The sequence below is a fragment of the Carlito syrichta genome, unplaced genomic scaffold (assembly GCF_000164805.1).
Source record: "Carlito syrichta isolate Samal-C Ts95f unplaced genomic scaffold, Tarsius_syrichta-2.0.1 Scaffold135687, whole genome shotgun sequence".
NCBI classification, from domain to species: domain Eukaryota; kingdom Metazoa; phylum Chordata; class Mammalia; order Primates; family Tarsiidae; genus Carlito; species Carlito syrichta.
Window position 1 is genome coordinate 224539 of NW_007079783.1, and position 26870 is coordinate 251408.

Sequence of the window (26870 nt, forward strand, 5' to 3'; positions counted from 1 at the left end):
ATAGAAATATAAATGTGGAACAAAAAATCACATTTAGGGCCACTCTACTCCTTGGTGGAAGGAGACAATTGTAAACATTATTAAGAAGGTAAAGGTAACCAGCAAGATACTGCCCTAAAACTGCAGTGATAAGGTGTTGTGAACACAAAAATCAAGGGGATCATTTTAGATAAAAGGAAACTAAAGAAATAGAGCAACTAAAATGTGACCTATCATCTTGATGGGATCCTCCTTCTTTTAATATAAGCAGATATAAAATAAATAATATAAAACAAATGGAAAAGACACTTGTGGGACAACAGAGGAAATATGGAGACTGGATTTTACTATTTCAATGCTACATGTCTTGGAAGTGATATTGGCATTGTGATTGTGTGAGAGAAAGTCCTTGTTCTTAGTAAAAGGCGAAAGATTTATATGATCTGAAGAGAAACCAGAATGTATGTCCTTGTTCTTAAGAGATGTTTACTGAACTATTTTGGATAACTTGACATGAAGAACAAAATGTTAACAGTTGTTGACTGTTTTTTACTGTTCTATTATTTCTAGTTTTCTGTATGTTTGAAATATTGTTTAATAAAAAGTTGGGGGAAAAAACATTAATATTACCTCTGAATTTGGCATGGGTCTTGAATTCAATGACAAGACGGCCGTCCTCGCGAATGTAGATTCTTATTATCTGAAGTCTTGCAGAGAGCACACTGTCTGTTTGGATTCCTGGGTAGGCAATCATACACAAAATGTCCAAGTTAGGGCATGGAGAAGACCTCCCAGACAGCAACATACATGTGGATTATCCCAGGGACACCTCTAAGTAGTGCTGCACATTTATTTGGATGTAACTTACAATAATATACATATTCACATGCATATAGTGTCTATAGAGACATATGCCAATTAAAATTATATGATAGCTCATTTCATTTGGTTCTTATTTTACAGTTCCACTGTCCTTGACATAGACAAGAACATTCCTGTAAGTGCTACCAAGCCCCGATGCAGGCTCAGCAGAAAAAAAAAAAACTTAAAATGTTTCACTGTCAAACTTTACACCAGAATGTGGTTACTGTACATCTGCTTCATACCATATTTTCTTTTCCTCACCCTTTCAGGATTTAATGGAACCATAAACACAGTCCTGGTGGCTACACTTAGTACTCAAGCCAAAGGAAAATTAAAGGAAAGCTTGTAGAAGGCAGTGGTAAATGGCATAACACAAACAAGCTGTGGCTTCAATAAAGGTAACTGCAGTCCTGGTCCCCAATGTGTTCCAAAAGACCAAAACCAAAAGGTAACCAAAGAGGAGAAAATAAAGTTGATACAAAATAAAACAAAAACCAAAGCTCAGGAATTACTTGGTTCAAAGTGTGGGCAAAGCTTCTGGCATCATTTCCCTATAAGAAATATAAAGCAAATAAATGATTTCAGTGTCAGTCATTTGACAGAAGAAAGGACTATCCAGTCATACTCAGTGTCCATGGGTTCTGCATCTGTGAATTCAACCAACCTCAGATCTAAATATTAGAAAAAAATATTGTATCTGTACTGAACATGTGTAGACTTTTTTACTTGTCATTATTATTTTCTAAACAATACAGTATAACCACTATTTACATAGCATTTGCATTGTATTGGGTGTTATAAATAATCTAGAGAATATTTAAGCAGGGGTCCTCAACCCTGGGCAGTGGATCAGTACTAGTTTGTGACCTGTTGCAGCCAGGCTGCACAGCAGGAGGGAGCAGCAGGTGAGTGAGCCAAGCTTAATTTCTGTTCTCACTACTGACATTACCGCCTGAGCTCTGTCTTCTGTCCAATCAGCGGTGGCATTAGATTCTCATAGGAGCATGAACCCTATTGTGAACTGTGCATGCAAGGGATCTAGGTTGTATACTCTTTATGACAATCTAATGCCTGATGATCTGAAGTGGAGCTGAGGCAGTGACGCTTGCACTGGGGATCAGCTGCAGATACAGATTAACATTAGCAGTGAGGTTTGACTGCACAGAGACCATAATGAATCAATTGCTTGCAGACTTATATCAAAACCGTATCAGTGAGTGGCAAGTGAGCTGATGTACTTCATTTATATAGCTGCATCTGGTGGCAGGTTTTGAGTCAGAATCTGACGCTTATTTTAGTCTGTGTGTGGCCCACTCACTATTTTATTTACCACTTCCATTTGCACCTCTTTCCTGTACTGTACACTTGTCTCAGTCACAGTTTTGGTAAGCCCACAAACTAACCCTAGTCAAAATGAGTAAAAAACAAATGTCACTGGAGACCTTTGAAAAGGGGAAAAGACCCAATGATGAGACTCTAAGACTGTCAACCAAAAGAAAGCTGTGTTTAAAAGAAAATACCAAGAATCCTATTTCAATTATGGTCTCATTGCAACAAGTGATTCACATTCTTCAAGCCTGCTTTGTATATTATGTGGTGACTGTCTATCCAATGACACCATGAAACCTTCAAAACTGTTTTGCCACATGGAGACCAAGCACCCAACATTAAATGACAAGCCTTTGGAGTTTTTCAAGAGAAAAAAATGTGAACACACAAAGAACAGAAACAACTATTGAAGGCCATCATTTCATCAAATGTGTCTGTACTGAGAGCATCATTCTTAATGGCTAATGGCATTACTAAAGCTAAGAATCCCTTTACTACTGGTAAAGAGTGATACTGACTGCTGCTAAGAACATCTGTCATGAAGAGGTTGCAGTTCAAAAGGTGGCATGTTTCTCTTTCGGCTAGTACCATGACTAGACAAATTAATGAAAGAGTAGAGGATATTGAGGCACAATTGTTAGAGAGGATTAACGAGTTGTGGTATGCAATCCAGGTTGATGAGTCTACCGATGTTGACAACAAGGCAACAACACTTGTTTTTGTGCAATATACTTTTCAGGAAGGTGTGCATGAGAGCATGCCACTTTTGTTGCCACCCAATACCACAGCTGCAAGGACTATTCAAGTCTTTGAATGATTACATATTAAGAAAACTGAATGGGTCATTTTGTATCAGTATATGCATGGATGGAGCAGATGCTATAACTGGATGGCTTTCTGGTTTCACTACTTGGGTCAAAGAGGTCACTTCTGAATGTGAGTCTATGTACTGTGTCATCCATGGAGAAATGCTGGGTAGCTGAAAAATTTCACCTGAATTTAACAATTTTGAACTTAGCAGTTTTTCAGGATGTGATTAAAATGATCAACCACATTAAAGTACATGCCTTTAACTCACATCTGTTCATGTAGCTCTGTGAGGAGATGGATGCAGAGCACACACGTCTTCCCTTATACACAGAAGTAAGATGACTTTCTAAAGGTAGATCACTGGCCAGAGTTTTTGAATTATGAGAGCCACTCCAGAGATTTCTTCTGGAAAAACAATCACCACTGGCAGCACATTTCAATGACACAGAATGGGTTGCAAAACCTGCTTACTTGTGTGACATATTCAAGCAGCTCAAATGAACTCAACTTGTCATTTCAGGGGAGAACAACAACTGTGTTCGAGTCAGCAGATAAAGAGACTACATTCAAAGCCAAACTGGAATTATGGGGTCGACGAGTGAACATTGGGATTTTTAGTATGTTTCAAACGTTAGCAGAGATTTTGAAAGAGATTGAGTCAGGACCTTCTTTCTTCCAGCTGGTGCATGATCACCTTTCTCAGCTTTCAAGAGTTTGAGCATTACTTTCCAACTACAAAAGACCCCTGAACTGGGAAGGAATGGATCTGTGACCCATTTGTGAATAAGCCAGGTGAACTGACTTTGTCCATGCTAGAAGAGGATCAACTACTTGAGATCGCTAATGACGGTGGTCTTAAAAGAATGTTTGAGACAACTTCAAATCTCCAGACATTCTGGATTAAAGTCAAGAGAGGAATATCCTGAGATTGCCACAAAAGCACTGAAAAGTCTGCTTCCATTTTCAACATCCTATCTTTATGACTCAGGGTTTTCTGCACTGACAGTAACCAAAATGAGATTATGGAGTAAACTAGACATAGCAACACACTTCAGGTATCACTGTCTCCCATTATCCTCAGATGGGACCGTCTAGTTGCAGGAAAACAAGTCAGGGCGCCCACTGATTCTGCATTATGGCGAGTTATATAATAATTATTACATTATATATTATAATGTAATAATAATAGAAATAAAGTATACAATAAATGTAACATGCTTGAACCACCTCGAAACCATACCCCTATCCTCCAGTCTGTGGAAAAATTGTCTTCCATGAAACTGGTCCTGATGCCAAAAAGGTTGGGGGCTGCTGATTTAAAATATATTGGAGGATGTATATTGGTTATATGTAGATATGACACCTTTCATATCAGAGATTGCACATCCTTGCATTTTGGGGTCAGTGGGAAGTCCTGGAGCCAGTTCTGCATGGGTCCTGAAGGACAACTGTACTTTATTTTTGAGTTGGAGTCTCACTCTGTCGCCCAGGCCAGAGTACAGTGGCACACTCACGGCCACCCCAGTGTTGACCTGCTAGGCTCTGGCAGTTCTTCCGCATCAGCATTTCAAGTAGCTGGAACTATAGGTGCACGCTACCACACCCAGCTAATTTTTTGATTTATTGTAGAGACGAGATCTTGCCAAGTTGCCTGGGCTGATCTTGACAACTGTAGTTTCAATTACTGGAGATGAAACCCCAGCTAAAGAAAATGTCTAGCTTTTTAGTATCTCTGCCTCAGATAAAGCACATCACTCCTAGAGAGGGGAGAAAGGAGAGTAGGAACAGAAGGAGGAATAGGTTTGGAGAAATGTTTGATACAGGACAATGAAAATGGAAAGAGAAACAACATTCAGTTGACAGTGTCCAGCTTGGAAAAAACTGTGAACAACAACAAAAAACAACCAAGAATCGTGGGGGCATTTATGAGGAAGGAGTGGGAGAGGCGGGTAGGGCAAGACACTGAGTAGGAGTAAGGCGTGAGTTCCTAGCTGAGAGGTCACCTCCTGTCCAATCCATAGGGGGCTGCTCTCCAAGAGGACAAGGATGGAGATGAGGGGAAGGTCATCCTAAAAATTCTTCATTGCAGGCCGAAAGTCCCCAGAGTTTAAATCCTTGCTTTTGAGGATGAAATAAAAGAGCCAAACCCATGCCATATGAATCAAGCGGGCCACTGACATGACTACGCCAAGTGTTCTTGACATATTGTTCCACTTCCATGCAACTTATCTAAAGATCCTTTTGCTTTGTCAACAGTATGAATCGTACTATTTTCAACGAGGAGGACATGAACATTATATCAGTTGTACTCCAAAGCCACACACACCCCTCTGAATCCCTGATGGGCAGGGTAGAGCCCTTTGTCAGTGGCTGTCCTCTACTTTGGGTCCTAGCCATCTGGGCTGAGACCTGCAAGCGTCAGGACAGATGGACATCATCCTTTTTCGGAAACCACATATCTGTACATGTTCCAGACTTGAGGTGGCCCACTTAAAAAAAAATTTTTTTTTTTTTGTGTAGAGACATGGTCTTGCCATGTTACCCAGGCTGGTGTCAAACCCCTATAGCCTCAAGTACTCCTCCCACCTTGGCCTTCAAAGTGCTGGGATTATAGGCGTGAGTCACTGCACTTGGCCCAAATGGTCCCTCTCTTTGTGTACAGGACAACATGATGAGGAATGCAGTTATCATTAAAAGTTGCAGTTTCATTATTTCTTTTAATTTTGCTTTAGTGTAAGATGGGGATGGTTAAGTTGTCAATGGGCATACCTGTTCTCCAGAGAACAGTGTCGTAGAAGAAGGAGAACTCCATCTCGGTATGGTGCTCCAGGGAGGCCCAGCCCCTGGGGGCTGTCACGTAGATGTAGGAGACATACAAAGGCACGTGCACTGTCAGGAATGACTGCGCAGAGTCTCTCACCTGCCAGGAGACAGCAGGCACAGAGTCATTTCTTTCCAGGATGGAAAGGTGCACAATCGTCACATCTCGGTTCAGTTTCGGTTCACTCATTTAGTCATGAATGTATTCGGCAGTTATTAATCAAGTGCCTACGACTACATTTAATTATTAAAAAAATAAGCAAGGGGATACAAAGTGGCCAGGATGCTTCTTTAGACAGAGTGATGTGCGAGAGCTTTTCTGAAGGCTTTCCAGAACATTTTCAAAGTGTGAGAAGGAGCTTTGCCTCCATTATTGATTGCCAGAAGCCTTGGCGGAAATTTTAAGATATCACAGTTATTCATAAGGGATTCACCTGGTGGGCCTGAGGTCCACAATTCAGTGCAAGCTCCATCCATTGAGCATTTGCCAATAACTTGTAGGGAAGTCTGGATCAATTATCATCAGGAAGTGTGGACGCTGGGGCTGAATGTGGGCCTGACTTGGATGTTTTAGTGATTATAGTGCTCTCATCTGCTCCACAATCTAGGTCGTGGGCTCTGGAAATCACTTCTAGGAAACTTACCAATGACAGCCTAGAGCTGCACAGACTTCAGTACTGTGAAAAGGCAGCATATCACACTTTCTGGGGAACAGTTCTTCTAAGGGGTTCCTTAGTTACTCCTATTAATTTGGCCCAATCATTTTTGTTTTACTATGCAGTGAATAAAAATTAGCTGAAAATATAAAATATTAGCAGAAGCTTTCAGGGCAACTCTGTGTATTTGAGTGTGAGGGGAAGTTGGTTTACTCATTTTTAATTTTTAAAAAAATTTTCTGACATAAACATATATATATTTGTTTTCTAACAAAAAAGCATAGTTGACAACAATTTCATTTTGCCATTGGCTGAATACTACAGTATACCATGGGATTTATTTTTTTCTTTTGTTTGAAAATACAATGTAAAGTATATCTTTGGAGAATTGAGGAATGAGCCAAATGCTTTAGCAATATTTTTCAAAATAATTTTTTAATGTTCAAAGTTGTGGGACTTAAAATTCGATGTTGACTTTTTCAAAAGAATCTACTAACTCCATATTCATTACAAAATCTTTTTGACATATCTTTTTTTTTTTTTAAAGAATATCTCCAGATTTTATCTGGATCTCACACCATGTTCTACCCCTAATACACAGGTTTTGCTACATAGACCTACTGCCAGATATACTGTGCTAGGTACCTTTCCTTGTTGAGATTATTAGTCATAGTTTGAGATGAGGTTCAGAGAAGTTATGCCTGTCCAAGTCTACTGATATTCCATAGAGAAAGGTATAATAGTAGGCCTTGATTGTAAGTTCCATATTATTTCCACCACACACCAACGGCTTTAATTATTTTGAAAAAAAACAGATAACAGTGAGATCTTTCCATGCATATATATTTTCTGTGTTGGTTTAAAAAGTGGGATACATTTAAGAACTCCTTGTCTTTGAGATATTTAAGCATATTCTAAACAAAAAAAAATCAAAAAATATAGTTGGGGCAAAATCATAAAGAACAGAGATCATTAATTTTTGAGAGGGCAGGGGAGGAACATATCACAAGGCTTTGCATTTCCAAAGTGATTGTAGGTTATGCAACTGCAGAAACAGAAAGAAAACCTCAGGGCACCTTAAAATCCTACTCGGTAGGTGGCAGTAGTGTTTACAGGATGACAGGCATCACAAGGAAAACAACACATTTTCATCAGTTACTTTTCCCAAATGATTACTCTAAATGCCTCTGCACATTTCCTCCTTCAGTGCGGTCAAACCTGCTTTGAAATGAGAACAAACATCTAACTAGTTTTTAGCTAATTGAGATAACTGCTCACAACTGTAGAGCACTTGTCTTTAATTTAATGGGTTAGTCTGGTCTCACTGGCCCTTGGGTATAGCTGCACTTCTATGACTCTGGCTTTTTGTAAAATGTTCCATTGGCACTAATGTCTAATGGAATATTTGCAATTTGTCTAATATTTGTAAAAGTGTCTATTTTTGCAAGGGTTGTAAGTTGGGATTAGGTATGAAATAAAGTGTTTTAAACAATGAGCAATGGTGTGTCCACAGTACTTAGGACACAGTGCTCTTCTTGTTTTGGGAGACGGGGTGCACCACCTGCCATGCCGATTCATCTTCCCAGGTGGGGAAGAGACCACATGTATGTAGTAATAACCCTATCAACAAATGTCAATCTTTTTGCCTTTCAAAATATATGCAGAGAGAAAAATACATATATCCAGAAAAATAAATATCAGATGTTTTATATAAACGAGCATACTTTTTTGTCCACATTAACTTGATCTAAAGGACTTGGGGGCTTCATCTAAGCACAATGCTGCCAAAATCTTGGTTGAGGGACTTATAAGGAAGACTCTATGAGTTGGTTGGCTCAGTTCAGGAACAGACAAGGCTGGACACATAGACCAGCCCGGGAGTAACTCTGTGTACACACACCAGCCTGGGAGCACCCACATGCACACAGACAAGTCCGGGAGCATCCCTGTGCACACAGACCAGGCCAGGAGCACCCATGTGTATAACAGACCAGCCCAGAGCACCTCTGTGCATGCAGACCAGCCCAGAGCACCCCTGTGTATGCAGCCACAGACCAGCCTGGAAACACCCCCGTGTACACAGCTGCAGATGTCCAGAAGCACCCATGTGCGCACAGCCACAGACCAGCCCAGGAGTACCCCTGTGCATGCAAACCAGCTTGGGAACACACTCGTGCAACAGCCGAAGATGCCCAGGAGCACCCACCTGGAAGTCAGCAGTCACGGAGCCCCCGCAGACGTCGATCAGTTCGGTCATGTCATAGTAGGCATCGAAGGTCCACACACAGCTCTTGAGGTTCAGGTGTCTGTAGAGCTGGATGGTCTTTGGCTCCCGTACGCTGAGGTCAAACTGAAAGGGGCGGTCATAACCAGGCCCCAGGGCGGTGCTGTCATAGCCTGTGTCACCCAGGAAGCCTGCCTCTGCTGGGGAGGAAGGAGTAGGGAGCGGTCACTTGGTCTGTGATGCCCAGAGGCTGGGTGGGAGGGGACTGCACCCTTGTGACACAAGAGGCTTTCAGTCCAGACCTGATTACTAGAGTGACTCAAGGCCCCCCATGCATATTAAGAATGTGAGAAGGGCTTGTCACTGCTTGTGAACTGCGATTGCCAGGTGTGAATGGAGGGTTCCACCACTAAGAGACCACAGGAACCAGAGAAGAAAAGATGAGTGAATAATGAGTGAATGAAGAAGGCAGAACTCAGGAAGGAAACACCCTGATGCTCTGGCTGTCACACTGCAAGTTGGGTCCAGTGTCACATGCTCTACTACCAGTCCTGAAGAAACAGGTTTCCTGTGCATCACACACTTTACTACCAGTCCCAAAGAAATGGGTCTACTATATGGGTCATTCATTGATGAGTCATTATTTTAAGACTGACTTAAAAAATAGCTTTTATAAAAACCCAGCAGATATATATCAGACCACCTCTTCTCCCTCTATTGGTTTCTGAACTCCTGGGGGAAATTTTTAAATTTTATGTTGATGAGTAAATACTCTCTAATGATGCTTGGCTAACCCTCACCTGCCACAGACAAAAATCACTGGCTCAAATGCTGCCAAGCAAGTAAATGGTTCTAAATTAAGAAAGACCTTTATGCAGAAGAGAGTTGAATACAGATACAATTTTAGAATATTAAGGTCAAAGTTTTTATAGTACTAAAAGCAACTGTAGTATTTTTAAAGAGTTAATGCATTTCTTAGAATGTTTGACCCTAGTGCCTGGCCCTCTGTCCCATGAGGACCAGCTACTCAGCTGACATGAATGTAATTGTTTTTAAGTAGGAAGAGGAGCAAAATTTCAGTCTTTAAATATAGTGTGCTTTTTCCACAAGCATCATTGTGGACCAATTAAACTTTCATGGGAAACAGTGATTTACAAATAATTTATGCTCAACGAATTCCTACTGTATTAAGACCATCACAACCAAAAGGAATGCTTAATGAATATGAAAGAGCATATGAATGTATTTCAGTTTTTAAAAACACTGTTAAATGATTCATCAGTTGTGAAGACAGGAAACACGCATTCCATGTGAACTTGCTAAGGTAAATGGAAATGGACAGGGTTCTTTGTAAAGTGAAACGTCGACTGTGATGAACAAGGAAATGCGCTGCCTCAGCTGTCACTCCTTGAATCTGCATCAGTCAAAGGGCGGCCCAGCACAAGGTCATGCCCTTGCTGGGGCAGCCTGCATTAGGTGACGCAGCAGGGCAGGCCAGCAAGGTCTAGCCATTTGGCTGAAACAGAATCCATCTCTCCATAGCCCCCTGGCACAGCCAGTGTGGCTTTGTCAGTCTGCATTGCAGTATGACTCTTCCTCTGCCCAATGCTGACCCCCGCTTTTCTTCAACAGGCATCAGTTCCTAATACACAGCTTATGCCCAAACTCCATCTCAGCTCCTGCTCTCAGATAACCCACCACATGACAACTCATACTTGCACTTCACCTTTCTAAAGATGCTGCTATGATGGGATCTTGGGGCACAGATCCAACACTCTCACTAGAACACACCACAGTAGGTGCTTTAAAGACATAAGTGCACTTAAACCTCGCCTTGGCTGGTTGCAATTGCTAGTCTCATGTTGTAGATGACAGTGACTTGGAGAGGTTTAGCTATGCTTGCTCAGTCCTACAGACCATGGGATGCAGATCTGAACTTAAGCCAGTCTGATTCCAAAGTCCTTGTTTTTCCTACTCACTTCATTGTCTGAGCTGCCTGTTGGCTGCATGCCAGGAAGGAAAACCACCAATAAGCAGATCCTGAAAACCACAAGATGAAAAGCAGAGTCCTCCTCACTCAGTCACATCATGAAAGTCCCAGCACTGAGCTGGCATGGAGAGGCCAGTCCGAAACCGTTCCTTACCTGAGATACCCCTCAGGTCATGGGTGGTGACTAAGTTGGAGCAGACGTGCTGGTGTCTGTAGATGGACTCGGACAACAGAAAATGCAAGTTGTGCAGTGGCATGGTGGAGATGAGGGGCAGCATCCCATCCTGGTGTGGGATCTGCACTGAAATGTGGATCCTAGGCATAAAAGGGCAGAAATAAGTGTTGAGTTGCATGTCAAAAAAAGTCAATGGCAATTCTTTCTCATCACCTAATTTGTCTTCACCAGTGAGCAGCCAATTATTTTCCTTGATGCTTCCCATGTAGGGTTTCTAGCTGAACTGAGGGGAGTGGATGGACATGTGCTGCCGTTTTTCTCCTCTAAGAGATCCTCCAAACTCAAGATGATAGTAATCAGGAATCATAGATTTTTTTTTTTCTACACAAGAAAAGATAACATCACAACCACAAATCACTCAAAGGTTTTCTTTTGCTTTCAATGGAATCTTTAAAATCCTCAAGAGTCAAAGCTGCTCCCCTGCTTTTTCACAGTGAATGGAAGTTGGATAGGGTTGACCCATAATTTTTTTAAGCATTTGCTTGAGTCAGAAGGATATCGTGGTGCTTTTAAACTCTGAGGCCAATTTCTCTTCCTAGCCAAATATCTTAGAAATTACACCATCCCGCTATTCATATCGTCTTTCGCTACTGAGAATACGCTTTGCTCTCCTTTCTCCCGCTAAGTACCATCAACACAACAGTTCTGGCCCTCCTTGCCTCAGTCTGCAGAGTGCTGCCCTGTGACCTCCATCCTCAGCACTTAGACAGTCCTTGTACCAAGGAGTGTGCAACTGATCCATGTTGGCTGCTTAGACAGCCATTGTACCAAGGAGTCTGCGACTGATTCATATTGGCTGCTACTTCTCATTTGTTTTCAGACTCTGTTTACCTTGCCTCCCCACTGTGAGTACAAGGAGCATCCTTCTGTTTCCCCAGAGCACACAGTGTACAATTTTAAGAAAAAAACAAGCTTAAGAAAGATCGGGTAAGACTGTGATACAACAGAACTGTACTTATGGGCTGTGTTGCTTTCATGGTATCTGTTTAAATTTTGTGCATGTTTATTGAAGGTGTGTTTTGAATTTCTAAGGTTCATGTCTCTGAGCAAAGAGTAACATTTTTAAGAGGAACCAGAGATTTGCATATGAAGAGGACGGTCCTTTTTCTAGGAAGGGATCTGTAGTGCCTCGGGCACTTCTATTACTACTCTTTAACAAAAGTAAATTTTATTCTGCTGGTAAAAAAAGAAGAATTTGCATATTCTTGGGCCTACATTCAAACCTGTTTTATTCATGCCAAGAAACCCATTTCTCTGAATTCACTTGTTCATAAAAAGACACACTTCAATACTATAATGTTTATTAACTATATATAGCATACACAAATTCTTTTTTGGTATGCAAAAATGAAAGTATCCATCTCATTCTCCCCAAATCATATTACGAAGCTAACATTACACTGATATCCAAACTGAGTAAAGATCCAACAAAAAAAGAGAACTATAGGCCAATATACCTTATGAACACAGATGCAAAAATCTTCAACAAGATTCTTGCAAATCGGATCCAAAAACACATCTCAAAAATCATTCACCATGACCAAGTAGGCTTTATCCCCAGGATGCAAGGCTGGTTCAACATTCACAAGACCATAAATGTAATTGAATACATCAACAGATGTAAAAACAAGAACCACATGATTATATCATAGGATGCAGAAAAAGTTTTTGATAAAATCCAGCATCACTTCTTGATAAAAACCCTCAAACACCTAGGTATAGAAGGAACATACCTCATTCAAAATCATAAGTGCTATCTACGATAAACCCACAGCTAACATGTTGCTAAATGAACAGAAACTGGAAACATTTCCCCTGAAAACTGGAACAAGATAAGGTGCCCACTCTCACCCCTCTTGTTCAACACTGTGTTGGGAGTCCTAGTTAGGGCAATTAGACAGTAGAAGGAAATCAGGGGTATCCAAATAGGAAAAGAGGAAGTCAAGTTATCCCTCTTTGCTGATGATATGATCCTATACCTTGAAAATACAAAAGAATCTGTCAAAAACCTGCTTGCACTGATAAAGGACTTTGGCAAAGTCTCAGGGTACAAAATAAACATGCAAAAGACAGTTGCATTCCTATACCTCAACAGCAAGCAGGTAGAGACCCAAATTAAAAGCACAATCCCATTCACTATAGCCAGAAAAAAATGAAATACCTTGGTATCTTCCTAACCAGAGAAGTGAAATACCTTTACAATGAGAATTACAAAACACTGCTCAAAGAAATCCAAGAAGACACAAACAAATGGAAAAATATTTTATGCTCATGGATAGGAAGAATCAACATTGTTAAAATGTCCATCCTACCAAAGGCAATCTACAGATTCAACAAAATACCCATTAGGTTATCAACATCATTCTTCTCAGACCTGAAAATGACAACACATGAATTCATATAGAAACGTAAACGACCACGAGTAGCCAAAACAATCCTTAGTAAAAGAAACAAAGCAGGAGGTATCACACTTCCAGACTTCAAACTTTACAATAAGGCTACAGTAATCAAAACAGCCTGGTATTGATACAAGAACAGGCACATAGACAAATGGAACAGGATGAAGATTCTGGAAGCAAAGCCTCAATCTCTTAACCAACTCATCTTTAATAAAGACTCCAACAACAACTACTGGGGAGAGGAGAACCTATTCAGTAAATGGTGCTGGCAAAACTGGCTGATCACATGCAGAAGATTGAAACAGTACCCCTACCTATCACCACACACAAAAATTTACTCTAAGTAGATCAAAGACCTAAATGGAAAACCTCAAACTATAAGAATCTTAGAAAATGTAGGAGACACCCTTATGGAAATTGGAACTGGTAATCAATTTCTGATCAGAACCCTAAGTGTCCATACCATAAGAAATAAGATAGACAAGTGGGACCTCATCAAACTGATGAACTTCTTCAAAGCAAAAGAAACCATCAAGGGAGCAGGGAGACAGCCCACAGAACTGGAAAAAATATTTGCTAACTGTATATCTGACAAAGGTCTAACATCTAGGATCTACAAGAAACTCAAACATGCCAAAAGGAAAAAACCAAACAGTCCCATTAAAAGTGGGCAAGAGACATGAATAGACACTTCTCAAAAGAAGATATACGGGCAGCCACTAGACACATGAAAAAGTGCTTAGCCTCACTCATCTTTAGAAAAATGCAAATCAAAACCACATTGAGATACCACTAACCCCAGTAAGAATGGCCATCATTAATAAAACAAACAACAGATGCTGGCAAGGAAGTGGAGACAAAGGAACGCTTCTACACTGCTGGTGGGAATGCAAACTAGCGCAACCTCTTTGGAAGACAGTGTGGTGATTTCTGAAAGAACTAGAAATTGACCTTCCATATGATCCAGCAATTTCCGTACTGGGAATATACCTAGAGGAACTCAAATCATTCTACAAAAAAGATACCTGCACATGTCTGTTTGTTGCAGCTCTAGTCACAGTAGCAAAAACATGGAATCAACCATGCTGCACATCAAAGCTGGACTGGATAAAAAAAAAATGTGGTACATATACACAATGGAATATTATGTAGCCATAAAGAAGGACAAACATTTGGACTTAGCAGCAACTTGGATGGATTTAGAGTCGATCATACTCAGTGATCTATCACAGAAACAAAGAACAGAGTACCATATTTCTCACTCTTAAGCGGACCTTGAACAACTATCATAATACTATAAGAAAGGGATTGGCAGTAGCGGGAAACTGCCAGGTGACGGGGGATGGGATTAGAAGTTGAATGGAACTCCTAGGGGAGGGAAGGGCACACCTCATCAACAAGGGTACCTGCATAATCAACGTTTGTATACCTAACCCTGAATTGTAACCCACATCTTTTAAAAAAAGAAAGAAAATATCCATCTCCCATCCAAATCATGGTGGCATAGGGAAAAGTAAGTCCGATGACTCATAGCTCATGCAACGTTATCACTCATTTGTTCAACAGATATTTAGCAAGTGCCTCCAGGTGCCAAAAAGCACTGTACTAGGCAGAGGACATGCAACATAAATAACCAGGTCTCTGCCCTTCGGGTATGGCTGTCTCCTACAGGATGGAGAGAATGAGTGATGATGTGCTCTGAAATAAGCATGGATAGTGCTTGCAGGAAGACTCTCCAAGTTAAACTGGGAGACATGACAGAAATGTTCCCAGAAGAGATGCCATGAGCACAATGGGAATTACCTACAGCAAGTGAGAGGTGTGGAGGAGCATTAGAGGAATGACAGGGGACAGCTATGCAACTTAAAAGTCTGTAGCCCTTGGGTGGCTACTTGTGACTGACTGGGGCAGACTGGCAGGTGAGAATGAGAAGGTGAGGAAGAGGGGGCTAGGAAGACAGGCAAGGGGCCAGAACTTGAGGGACTGCTGACTGCTGAGGATTTACACTTTTTTTGAAGCTTTCATCACCACATTTTTACCTTGCAAAAGCATCATTCATCGATCAGTCCCTGGAAAACACACAAAAGATACCCAAGATTCACTCTACCCATGCATGGTGGGAGGTGCCAACTGCCTGACTGACCTGTTTGGATGCTCCTTGTGTTTGACGTCCAGGTATTTCAAGGTTGCGATGAAAGACTGAGCCTGGAAGCCTCTGGATGTCCCAGCCACCACAGGAGTGTGGCAGATAGCACTGTCTGTTCCAATGGTAACAATGTTGCTCCGTAAGGGCGTCCCCACATGGCCCACTTTGTCCACAGCTTTTGCCACACAACGCACATGGAACCTCCGGCTGAAGTAAATGCTATCCAGGACCTATCGGGAAGAATAAATTATCGCAGATATGAGTATACTACTTAAATAGCTCCTTATACTGTCTGGTGTGAGGGTAGCTGTGAAGGCCACCCATCCATCCATCCATCCATCCATCCATCAACTCATCACATAATTATTGACTTTCAAACATGAACCAGGCACTAGGACAGAGCTGTGAGTACGTATAACCTAAGGGAGCAAGACAGACAATGAAGTAGACAGATGCGGAGCAAGAGTCCACAGATGACTGATTACGATGGATGGCATTGCTCCCTTTATATATTAAACTCAGCATAAGGAGTACCCAACTATTTTTCAGACGTTCCAGCAAGACTAGTTGTCTTCCAAGTCACTGTTGTTGAGAGTAGAATGTCAGGAGACAGTGGAGGGATGCTTCCTTCTCAAGAGTTCTCATTTCTCTCTATCCTACTGCTCTCTTCCCTTCATCCCATCCCCCCACCCAGTGACCACACATACTGCAAGAGTTATAATAACACACAGACTTGAAATTGAGATCTCAACCTCTGACACCTCCCAGACTTGAAGGCCTTTCTATAGATGTCTTTAAGTTCCCAGACATACAAAAGCCATAAGAGTGCTTAACTCAATCTATGCAGAGTCAATGTAGGTCACCAGGACTCTTTAGATCATTGTATATATACACAGGGAAGTACATAACAAGAAAATTAATTAGTAGTTCTGTGTGCCACAGACCACCCACAAAACAATCTCACAAACTTATAAATTCTACCCATGAAAACAATTTCCATTGAAGTCCATTAAAAATTAAAGACTTTTTTCCCATTAAACTTTTTAAAATTAGCTGCCAATGCTTTATTTATTTATATATACACGGACTTACTCCAGAAGGGATTTGAGGCATCTTAAAAGAAGGCATATAATACAATAGTATTAAATAAATAATTGAAGAAATAAAGACAAAGCAAAGGAAACTAGGGTAAAAGGTATTATTCTTCAGTTCATCAATAGAAAGAAAACTGAAGCATAAAGTCATACATTTGTTATCTGTTAAAAATGTATATTTGGCTCAAATCAGACCAAACCCTGATTATGACTTTGGTGAACAGAAAAATAGATGCTTATGAAACAACAAGCTGCCAAATCTTGCCATTCTGAGTTTTTAACAATAGAGATGTTTTAACTATGAGCTTGGTTATGTTGCAAAAGAAAGGGTCTCCTAGTGTTTTTGAATAAGCTGCGTCCAAAACCATGGATATGAGACCTGCTTTGCCTGAAGCCTCCCACCTTGGTCTAATGGCTTTCCTCTGTTGTTGTTCCATCCCAGTGAGACTTTTGTTACAGTGGGAGCAAACTGTGGGAAGAACAAGAAAATCTAGAGCAATTCATCCAAAAGAAAGCTCTGATTTCCAAGACTATTCAGTGAACTAATTTCAGTCAAAGATCATTGAATGCTTACTACACATCCAGCACTGTGCTGAGCCTGAATTGCAGCTGCTTTTGGTTCTCTTTCGGAAGAGAGCAAACTTCATTCGTGTGATGCGCAGAACCCCTGCAGGCTGTCTCCGAACCCTGGGAAAGCTTCTAGTTCTCCTATGGCTCACTGCTCTGCTGGGGAGGGGACTGGTCTTCAAGCACTCTGAGGATGGCAACTGCCTGGGACTTCTTTTCATGGCCTCCCACAGAGCATAGTAAAATGCTGAGCACTGAATAACTGTTTTATTCTTTAAAAAAAAAAAAAAATCAGACCTTGCTATGTGTCATCAATGTGCTGGACATTTTGGGCCACATTTCTACCACATTATACAAATGTAGCACAGACCCAGGTCCAAGTCCTTAAGGAGAGGATATCCTAATACTTATTGGATGATTGAAGATATATGAATAAAATAGCAATCAATGGTACCTACCTGGAATCTTTGATTTACTTTCTCATTTATAGATCACATTTGTCCATTGACCTTATCAAATGATGAAGCAGAAGAAATAGTATTTTGCAGATCAGGAGACTGAGACTAGAGAGGTTAAGCAACCTATTAATACCACTTAGTTGAAAAAAGGCAGAGTCAGGATCTGTAAACAGGTCTGACTACTAGTTTTGTTTTCTTTCTATGACACCACATTACCTTTTTTTTAATATATGAAAAGAAAAACACTGTGTATGTACTGTGTGCACTCACTCATTTGTTTTATTCCAAACACCATGCACGAACCTCAAGGAGTTTGATCATCTGAGTAACAGAGAGCAACACCAGTTTGCTGCCCTGCCACCCAGGCCCAGGCCCCCAGACCTACCATGTGGTTGACGCTGGTGAATGGTGTGTTGTCAGTGATGGTTTCAAAGGGAGAGCGGGCACCACTGCCATCGGTGGGGGCAGCCACCTCCCAGCTGAACTGCACGGATGTCTGGTTGATGCCGGCCTCGCTACAGCGCTCCTTCATGACGGCATACCTGGGGAAACGGGGGTCACAGGGAGTGACACACACTAGCGGGTAGCCTGGGGAGGGGGCCTTCTTCACACCTTCCTTGGTGACTTCTTCTACATGGTCATAGTCAGCAAGCGTGACCACCTGCAAAGAGCAACAAAACTTTAGCCCAGGTTGGGTATCAGGAAGGTCAGAGAACTAAGGCTCCCTTCCCCACAATGTCTCTTCACATCCAGGGAATCTGTAAAATACAGCAAGATAAGTTCTTTAATTCTTTGCCAGGCACTCCTAAAAGATACTGTGGCTCTATCATGGTGCAGGAGATCCTACTGCCTGGGCTAAAGCTTTATGACCCTCTTAGTCTCATTCTTAAATCAGAGCCCTATCACTCACGTGAAAAACATTTTAATTTTCCTGCACACTAGAACCAAAGCTGTATCACCAATGGCAGGTGCTACTTTAAAGTTACATTAAATTGTCAATGGTATACAGTAGTACATTTGGCAAAATAAGAGTAACTAGACTTAGTGTGTTTCTTCCAGGGTCAAGGAAGAGCCGCATTTTGAAATAATCCTTCTCTTCCAGAAGATAAGAGTATAGTTTATGAGGTTAGAAGGCCTGTTCTGACTGCTTCCCTGATCTGGGCTAAACATTCCTTGGCACCCTCCAGGCATTTTCCTCTCAACTATAAAGGCAGTGCATTTGTTCTGTTCATCCTGTGTGGGGAAACCTAGTACTACATTTCTGCAGATACTTGATTCTATGTGTGTGGTGAGTGTGTGAGATAACTGAGATGAGGTAGTATGACCTTCTTACTCTTCCGGTGCCACCCAAGAAGTAAAGTCAATTTTATTACACTTTTTGTCTTGACCAGGCTGAGATAATCAACTCGATTGGTCTTACGCTGATATTTGTGCCATATAATTTTTTTCTGTTGTTGTTGGGGGCTGCCCTGTGCATGTAGGATGTTTAGCAGCATCCTGGCTCCCACCCACTGGACGATAGTATCACTCAGAGTGATGGCTGTGACAACCAAACATGCATCAGACATTGACCACAGTCCTCAGAAGAGGGCAGTGGGGGTGAGATCGCTACTGGTTGAGAACCACTATGTGAGAAGGATAAGGCAGAGCTGCAAGTCCTACTACTCGCACACTCTCATCTATCCTTCACTGGGACATAAAAGTGGTAACTCACAATGGGTGGCGCTGGCAAGATGAGGCTCCCTGCCGCCTCTTGGTCTAGAATTGTCACTGTGGCTGTAGTTACATCCCCGAGAACTGCTTCCACCGGGTCATCGGGGCCAAGGACCAGAGAGAAAGATTCATGCCATTCCCGGTCTTCATTGGACAGGATCTCGACTTTAAAGAAGATGTGATCCACACCTGCATGAAGGACAGGACAGAGAGAGAACAAAGACCTTGTCAGACAATGCACCTGAGAGCACAAGCTGGCACTGTCTGGAGTCACGTGGAGCTGTGCCCCTGCTAGTCAGAGGGTCTACAGATGCTGTGGCTGTTCATCACCTCACCCAATCTCAGGTAAGGAACCTGCTCCACAGGCCAAGTTTCACCTGTGTAGGTTTACTATTCAACACCAGATGAGAATTAATAGCCACAGCCTGACACTGGCTGGCAGTAATAAAAATCTATGATCCAATATACACTTCACCCTGGTTACGAGTTTTTTGCTTAATTTCTCTTTCCCCCTTGCACTTATGCATGTGCTCCCGTTTGGCTATAAGTGGTTACACACACAGATATCCTTCAAAGTTTAGAGGTCACTTGCCAGACAGGCTTCTGCAAAGATGATAATGTGGAGGTTTAGTGGCCTGGACAGAGTGAGGGTTTGAATCTTGCAGATTCCTCTTCTTTTCTGGTAAAATGAGTCTCTAAAAGTGCAAATACTCCTGGTGGAATCGGGTCTCCTTTTTCCTCTCCTACAGACATCTGGGCTAGGTGACTTCTAGACCTATCTTTCCTCAGATCCTTTTGCAGAAAAAAGGAAGGCAGGTTTGTGTGCAGCTTTGGAAGAAGGGCATCTACCTTTGCAGACACACATGGGATAAGCCGAAAGTCCTCTAAAGGCCCACCAAGATGAAAGAGATGCACAGAGACCTCTCTCCCTCCAACCCTCGTACCTTCTGAGGGAGTCATTATCTCCCTCCACTTGCCAAGACAGCTCTGAAAAGTCCTTCTCACACCTTTGCCCATCCCTGGCTACTTCACAAGTGGTGCTGGGATCCAGTCCACTCTTTCACTTTACACTGCTCTGGGAAGTCATGAAACAACCTAGCCTACAATGCAACATTTTCCCTGTCTTATTTACCCCATCGAATTAATGCATCAGCTTGATGGGACCGGAATCTCACCTCTCTCTTTCTCCAACTCATCTCTGTATCTCTTTCTTGGATAAACCTTTTTTTGGAAAGCCCATAATGGGGTATCCCATTTCCTAGTAGGTGTTAAATATCTTGAACACAGGAACTGTGCCTTCCAGAATTTAGTAATCTCTGAAGGACCCATCACTGTGCTTTGTAACAGTGTTTGTTGAATGATGACAGTCGTGTGTGTGTTGTGTGTGTGTGTGTGTGTGTGTGTGTGTGTGTGTGTGTGTGTGTGTGTGTTAATCAAATGCTCCTATCACTCAATCAGATCTTAGGCTAACACAAAATCCTTTGAATTGAAACAAAAAAATTATGAACTTTGCAGCAACTTGGATGAATTTAGAGTCTATAATACTGAGTGATCTATCACAGAAACAAAAAACTGAGTACCACATGGTCTCACTCATAGGCGGACCTTGAACAATTATCATAATACTATAAGAAAGGGATTGGCAGTAGTTGAAAACTGCCAGGGGGTATGGAGGTGGGGATGGGATTGACAGTAGTGGGAAACTGCCAGGGGAGTGGGGGACACCTCATCAACAAGGGTACCTGCATAATGAACATTTGTATATGTAACCCTGAATTGTACCCTACATCTTCAAAATTAACAACTAAAAATTAAAAACTAAAAAAAAAAAAGAAATGAAACAAAACACCCAGCATGTTCTGAAGTCAGGGACCTGTGTTATTTTTCCTTGCCATTTTTATTAATTAAAAGTTTTACCTGCAATCTCAAATGTGTGCTTACACTTGATACTGTTGGAACTACTGCATTCCTCTTTTTGTTTCCCTGCTCAGTCCATTCTCTAAATACAGGATAAGTGTCTCTTTATTAAGTAAACCCGCAGATGGCAGTTGGCATTCAATTACCAGGACTAAACTTCAAGACACGGCTCTTGGGGTAATAATCCACACCAGACTGGGCAGACCCATCCCGCGTGCTGCAGCGGATCTTGGAAGTCCTGTTCTGGTCCCCTCTGCGGATCACCTTGATGTTCAGAACTGCAACGGCATCCGACCCTGCGGGTTCCCGGACTTGGTATGCAGCTTCTTCAAACTCAATGGTGGGGGCTAAGGAAACATGGGTAGGAAAACCAGAGCAAGTCAGAATAGCACAGAGGATCCAGACTCCCAGGAACACGCCTTATAATGACAAGAGGAAACTGTTCACACTAGTTAACAGTACAAAGGCAGCATGGCTCGCAGTCCTACAACTCTCCCAGTATTTACTGCTAAGCAATGCTTGGGAAAAAGAAATGCATTTGTGATCCTGTAGGTGTTACTTCTCACATGTTCCTTATTAAATGCAATATAATGGGGGAGATATTTTAGTGACTTTGAAATGCACGATATTCCCATCGTGGCACTATAGTTCACAGACTGTTTTTAAATTTGCACAATTTATCAAGAACGGAGGCATAGTAGGCCCTTGATAAATATCTGTTGAATGAATCAGCTTTTTACCTACCAGCTATGAATTTCTGAAGTTTATAATTTCTCATTTTTATACTACTTAGATTTGCCAGGTCCTCACTTATCACTAGTTTGTTGGATATCCCCTCCCAGTGCTCTTACCCATCTCAGCTTTTCCTCACCTCTCACAGGTAAGTATGGGTGCTCTCAGTGACTGACAGGAAAACTCAAGGGACACAGTCTGGTTTGAGGTCCTATTCTTATGGTGAGGAAATGATTAATAATAATATATTGATTTTTACGAAAATATTCAAATCATGACTTCTTTTCTATTATATCTCATGGGGAAGGTATAATGGTGATGGTAGAGAGAGTGAGATAAAAAGATTTAAAAATTGAGAGCAATTATACATTTTATGCCATTTCTAGTATATTATAGAATACTGCAGAAATTTCTAAACTCTATGTTTCATTCTCTTTTTCTCTCAGAAAGTCAAATCTCTCTAATTGTAGATCAGTCTCATTTGAGAGTTTTCAGTAAGAATGCTCTTTGACAGCATGGAGGTTTGCTTTAACACAGTGTAAGCCTGAGCCTTAATCATGTGTTTTCTGCATGCCTAGGAGAGGTTCACTTTGGGATGTGAATCTGAGTCTCCTCAGTTAAAAGACTAATTCAGCTTCAAGACTGTCTTCTCTTATTTTACCCAATGTCCAAGTTAGTTCCTGATTTCTCATTTACCTTAAAAAAACCTCTAGCAGTGCTTAAAAGTATAGATTCTAGGGTCAGATACAATAAGGTTCACATCCAGTTTTGCTTTGTATACCTGTGTAACTAAGAATGCAAGTGGTATAACTTTGCTGAGGTACAGTTTCTTCAGGGGAAGAATAACACCAACCTCAAAGGATTATAATATAGGGATAATAACACCAATCTCAAAGGATTACTTCCAAGATTAAATAAAATAATATAAATAAAATAGGTATATTCTACATATTTAATAAGAATCAACTATTATTATTTATAATATTATTATCCATTCACTTGCTGAAATTTCTATTTTAGTAAAACAATGATGTCCCAATTTGAAAGATTGTGTCTTCCCTGGTGCCTGGGTCACTCTTGGCTAACAACTGACTAGAGAGCTTAAGGTTCTTTAGGTTAGTAGGCCAAATCAATTAGAGAAGAACACTGAGAAATTACACTTTTCCAGGAAGGTGGCAGTGTTTTAAATCAGTTCATTGGATTCAACTGATTCCAACTGTATTTCCAATATTGCTCCTGAGCTGCAGCGACTTAAATTTTCTTTATTCTCTGTCTTAGCACTTCTGTCCTAGCTTTTAACTGCACTCATTCCATATTTCTTGGCAATGTGATAGGGAATAATGAGTGTAAAAATACCCATGAACTTGTTGGAGATCTGTAGAGGGTCGTTGCTTGCTGCCAACATTTTATCTAAATATTCAGAGATTGTTATCGGCAGGCACTCTTACTGCACTTTCATTTTTCAAACCACTAATCATTACATTAGTAAAATATCAGTTTACATCCCATCAACCTAAGAGTAGTAAAGGCAGTTTCTTCTGTTACCATCTTCGTCATTGGATATGGTGATGGTGGCCATGTTGTTCCTTCCAATTCTAGCTCCACTCCAGTGGTTTCCCAGAGGATGGCCAAGGTAGACTCTGAACTGTTCCTCTGGCTCAAACATGGAGTCATCATGGATATAGACAGTACAGTTCTTCACCTAGAACCAATGGAACAAGACAGATTAAAATGTGCAGCAAGACATCAGTAACTTGCTTGGTTTTCCTAGAAAAATGATTTTTCTTCTTTGCAGCATCAAAGAGTCAACACGAATTCAAAAGGACACAAACAGTTTTATTCAAAAAATATAAGGTATAAATGCAACAGTCCATTCCTGAGTGGGAACCACCTATGTGTAGAGATTTGTATTAGAATATTACAGACCATTTTGAATGGTGATGAATTATAAAAAACAAGATCAGGCTGGGCACAGTGGCTCATGCCTGAAATCCCAGCACTTTGGGAGGCTAAGGCATACTGATTGCTTGAACCCAGGAGTTCAACACCAGCCTGGGCAACATAGTGAGACTTCATCTTTACAAAACCATTAAAAAAATATCCAGGTATAGTGGCGTGCGCCTGTAGTCCCAGCTACTTGGGAGACTGAAGTGGAAGGATCACCCAAGTCCAGAAAGTCGAGGCTGCCTGCATGCAGGCCTTTGCTTAGGTTGCAATCATGCCACTGCACTCCAGCCTGGGAACAGAGTGAGAGCTTAACTTAAAAAAACAAAAAAACCCCAAGATCAATAAAACAAATAACCCACTAAAAATCACCTGTAGACCATATATGTTCTTTCCCACATTTTTCTGGGCTGTTGAACAAATCTGCACATGTAACAATTGGCATATGTTTAGTGGTTGGGATTTAACATATTAATTAAGCTTCTTGGAGAGCTGAAGAATATTCCTTTTACTTTGTAAAAATGGAATCATCTTATAAAAAACTAAGAAAGGTTGGTGTTAGGCTAAAGATAGATTGAATGCTAAAGAGCTCTCAAATCTGTAGCCAGATGGTATCTCATCTGAAAACTGCTGAGTATGGAACGTCTGAGATCACAATCCAAACCCCTATTTGATGGAAAGAAATCGAGTGCTTCTCAAATAGAGTATCTTCTACTGAGGATTGTATTTATGAGAAAATATAAAATAAGGTAACAACACTTTAGACAACATAGTGACCTCAATAGTAGAGTCATATGACATGAAGTAGGACATTTTCAGTTGGACCATTTTAAATCCCACTGTGCTACTATAGTACAAAGCGAGAGTGAGTAGGAAGAGGTTTCACTCTCCCACCCCCTAAGTCACACTGAGTGGTAGGAGAGTATCTCTGTGAACACTCATGTGTAACTTGCTAACCAGGTCTTAATCCCTAAAGAATGTCGAGAGTGTGTGTGTGTGTGTGTGTGTGTGTGTGTGTGTGTGCGCGCGTGTGTGTATGTGTGTGTGTTCCCTACCACATCTTTCTTGTAATAATAATTCCTTATAGAAAGCATGAGTTTAGGAATGACTCTTCAGATGTTAAGAAATAAAGACCTTTTAGGGATAACATGCTCCTAAGACATCTGCTTAGCAAGCCACACACACAAAGAAGATCCCAAAGTATGCTTAGGTACAATGAAAGACTATCATATAGACTAGTAGGCTATGTTTTCTTAATAATTTTATCAAATTAAAAACTATCTCTTGGATAGGCAGATAATCCTCTTTTGAACTTAAAACAAATACAGACGTGTAGACTCAAAGCTGGAGATTGTATCTGTAGTATTTTGCAGGGTTTAAAAAACACGTTTCAACCTGCCACCAGTAAAATTTCCCTAAAATATATAAGACAGGCCTTTATGAGTCATAAATGTGTAAATGACATGAGAGCCCCAAAGAAAGAAACTATCCCTTTTTTTTTTGGTAGTAAAGATGAACAGAGGAATAATCTGGGGTGATCTGCAATGGGTAAGCTCTTCTTATGCTAAACTTCAAAAGGACTAATCATAAGACAAACGTTAATTACATTTGATTATCTAAAAATTGGAAACTTCTGTTCAATTAAGAACACCACAGTTAACAACACCACAGTTAAAGGTAATAGATAAGTGACAGAAGAAAAAAAGATGTTTATAATACCTAAACTGTCTAAAACTGGTAAGGAATTAATATTTAGGATATACAAGAAAGTACTGCAAATCAGTGAGAAAAGGACAATATAACTAAATACAGAACAAAGACTAAAAAAATAAACTTATAAGCATATTTGAAATCTACTAATAGGCATATAAAACAGTAGTAATCAGAGAAATACACATTAAAATGAGATGCAACGTTATAGGCATCCTTTGAATATATAGCAAATATTCAAAAGATGAGCAGTGCTGACATTGGAGAGGATATAGGGTTATATCACCCCCCCACACACACACTTCCAGTGACATCTGGAAAGTATTCTGAGACCATATTTAGAACAAGCACAGGCATGTCCTACAGTCCCGCAATTTTGCTTGTGAGTATAAACCAAGGAAATTCTCACTCAGGTGAGGATGGACGTGTGTATGAGAGTGTGTACTACAGCATGGTGTGTATGGCGACAGAGAGTTGGGAGGCTCCTGGGTATAATCAGTGAAGTTCCTCAGTGTCTCCCAAGCATGGGTAAGATACAGTGGACACATGTTTCATAGTTGGAGATTTGACCCTCCAAATCGCATGCTGAAATTTGATCCTACTGTTCGAGGTGGAGCCTGGTAAAAGGCATTTGGGACATGGGGGCAGATCATGAATGGCTTGATGCCATCCTCACAGGACTGAGTGAGTTCTCACTCTTAGTCTTACGAGATCTGGTTGTGAAGAAGAGTCTGACACTTCCCCCTATCTCTTTCCTCCTCTCTTGCCATGTGACGCCTGCTCCTCTTACCCTTCTTCCATGAACTGAAGCTTCCTGAAGCCCTCACCAGAAGCAGATGCTGGTGCCATGCTTCTTGTATAGCCTGCAGAACCATGAACCAAAGAAACCTCTCTTCCTAATAAACTACCCAGCCTCAGGTATTTCCTATAGCAATGCAAACGAATGAAGACACACATGCCATGAAATACCATGCCACAGTTAGACACAACAGACTAGATATACACATAAGCAACGTGCCCAGATCTTAAGGCACATTGCTGACTAAAAACTGTAAAAGACTGAAAAAGATATAACACAATAGAACTAATAAATTTAAAATCATGTGCACAAAATAACACGCATTTCTTAAGAACAAATGCAAGTGAAGAGATATACGCTATACACAAAAAGCTAATAAGTAAGGAAGTAAATGTAGCTGAAGAATAGGGATCCATTAAAACAAATAAATAGGCAAAACCAATCTTGTACTGGACAATGAGAATGTGTGCCATGGCCCAAGGGG

The 26870-nt window shown here is 41.0% G+C and overlaps 1 protein-coding gene across 1 annotated transcript in view; it reads right to left on the reverse strand.

Moving 5' to 3' along the window:
• FRAS1 (Fraser extracellular matrix complex subunit 1) overlaps nucleotides 1–26870 on the reverse strand; it is a 195434-nt gene that overhangs the window by 15700 nt on the left and 152864 nt on the right. The window contains exons 43-51 of the mRNA XM_021708269.1: nucleotides 23479–23635; nucleotides 21348–21548; nucleotides 19286–19473; nucleotides 17957–18232; nucleotides 15450–15682; nucleotides 10827–10987; nucleotides 8665–8879; nucleotides 5752–5902; nucleotides 610–717 (exon numbers count right to left, since the gene is read on the reverse strand). Coding sequence (XP_021563944.1) covers nucleotides 610–717; nucleotides 5752–5902; nucleotides 8665–8879; nucleotides 10827–10987; nucleotides 15450–15682; nucleotides 17957–18232; nucleotides 19286–19473; nucleotides 21348–21548; nucleotides 23479–23635 — 1690 coding nt within the window. The remainder of the gene's footprint in view (nucleotides 1–609; nucleotides 718–5751; nucleotides 5903–8664; nucleotides 8880–10826; nucleotides 10988–15449; nucleotides 15683–17956; nucleotides 18233–19285; nucleotides 19474–21347; nucleotides 21549–23478; nucleotides 23636–26870) is intronic.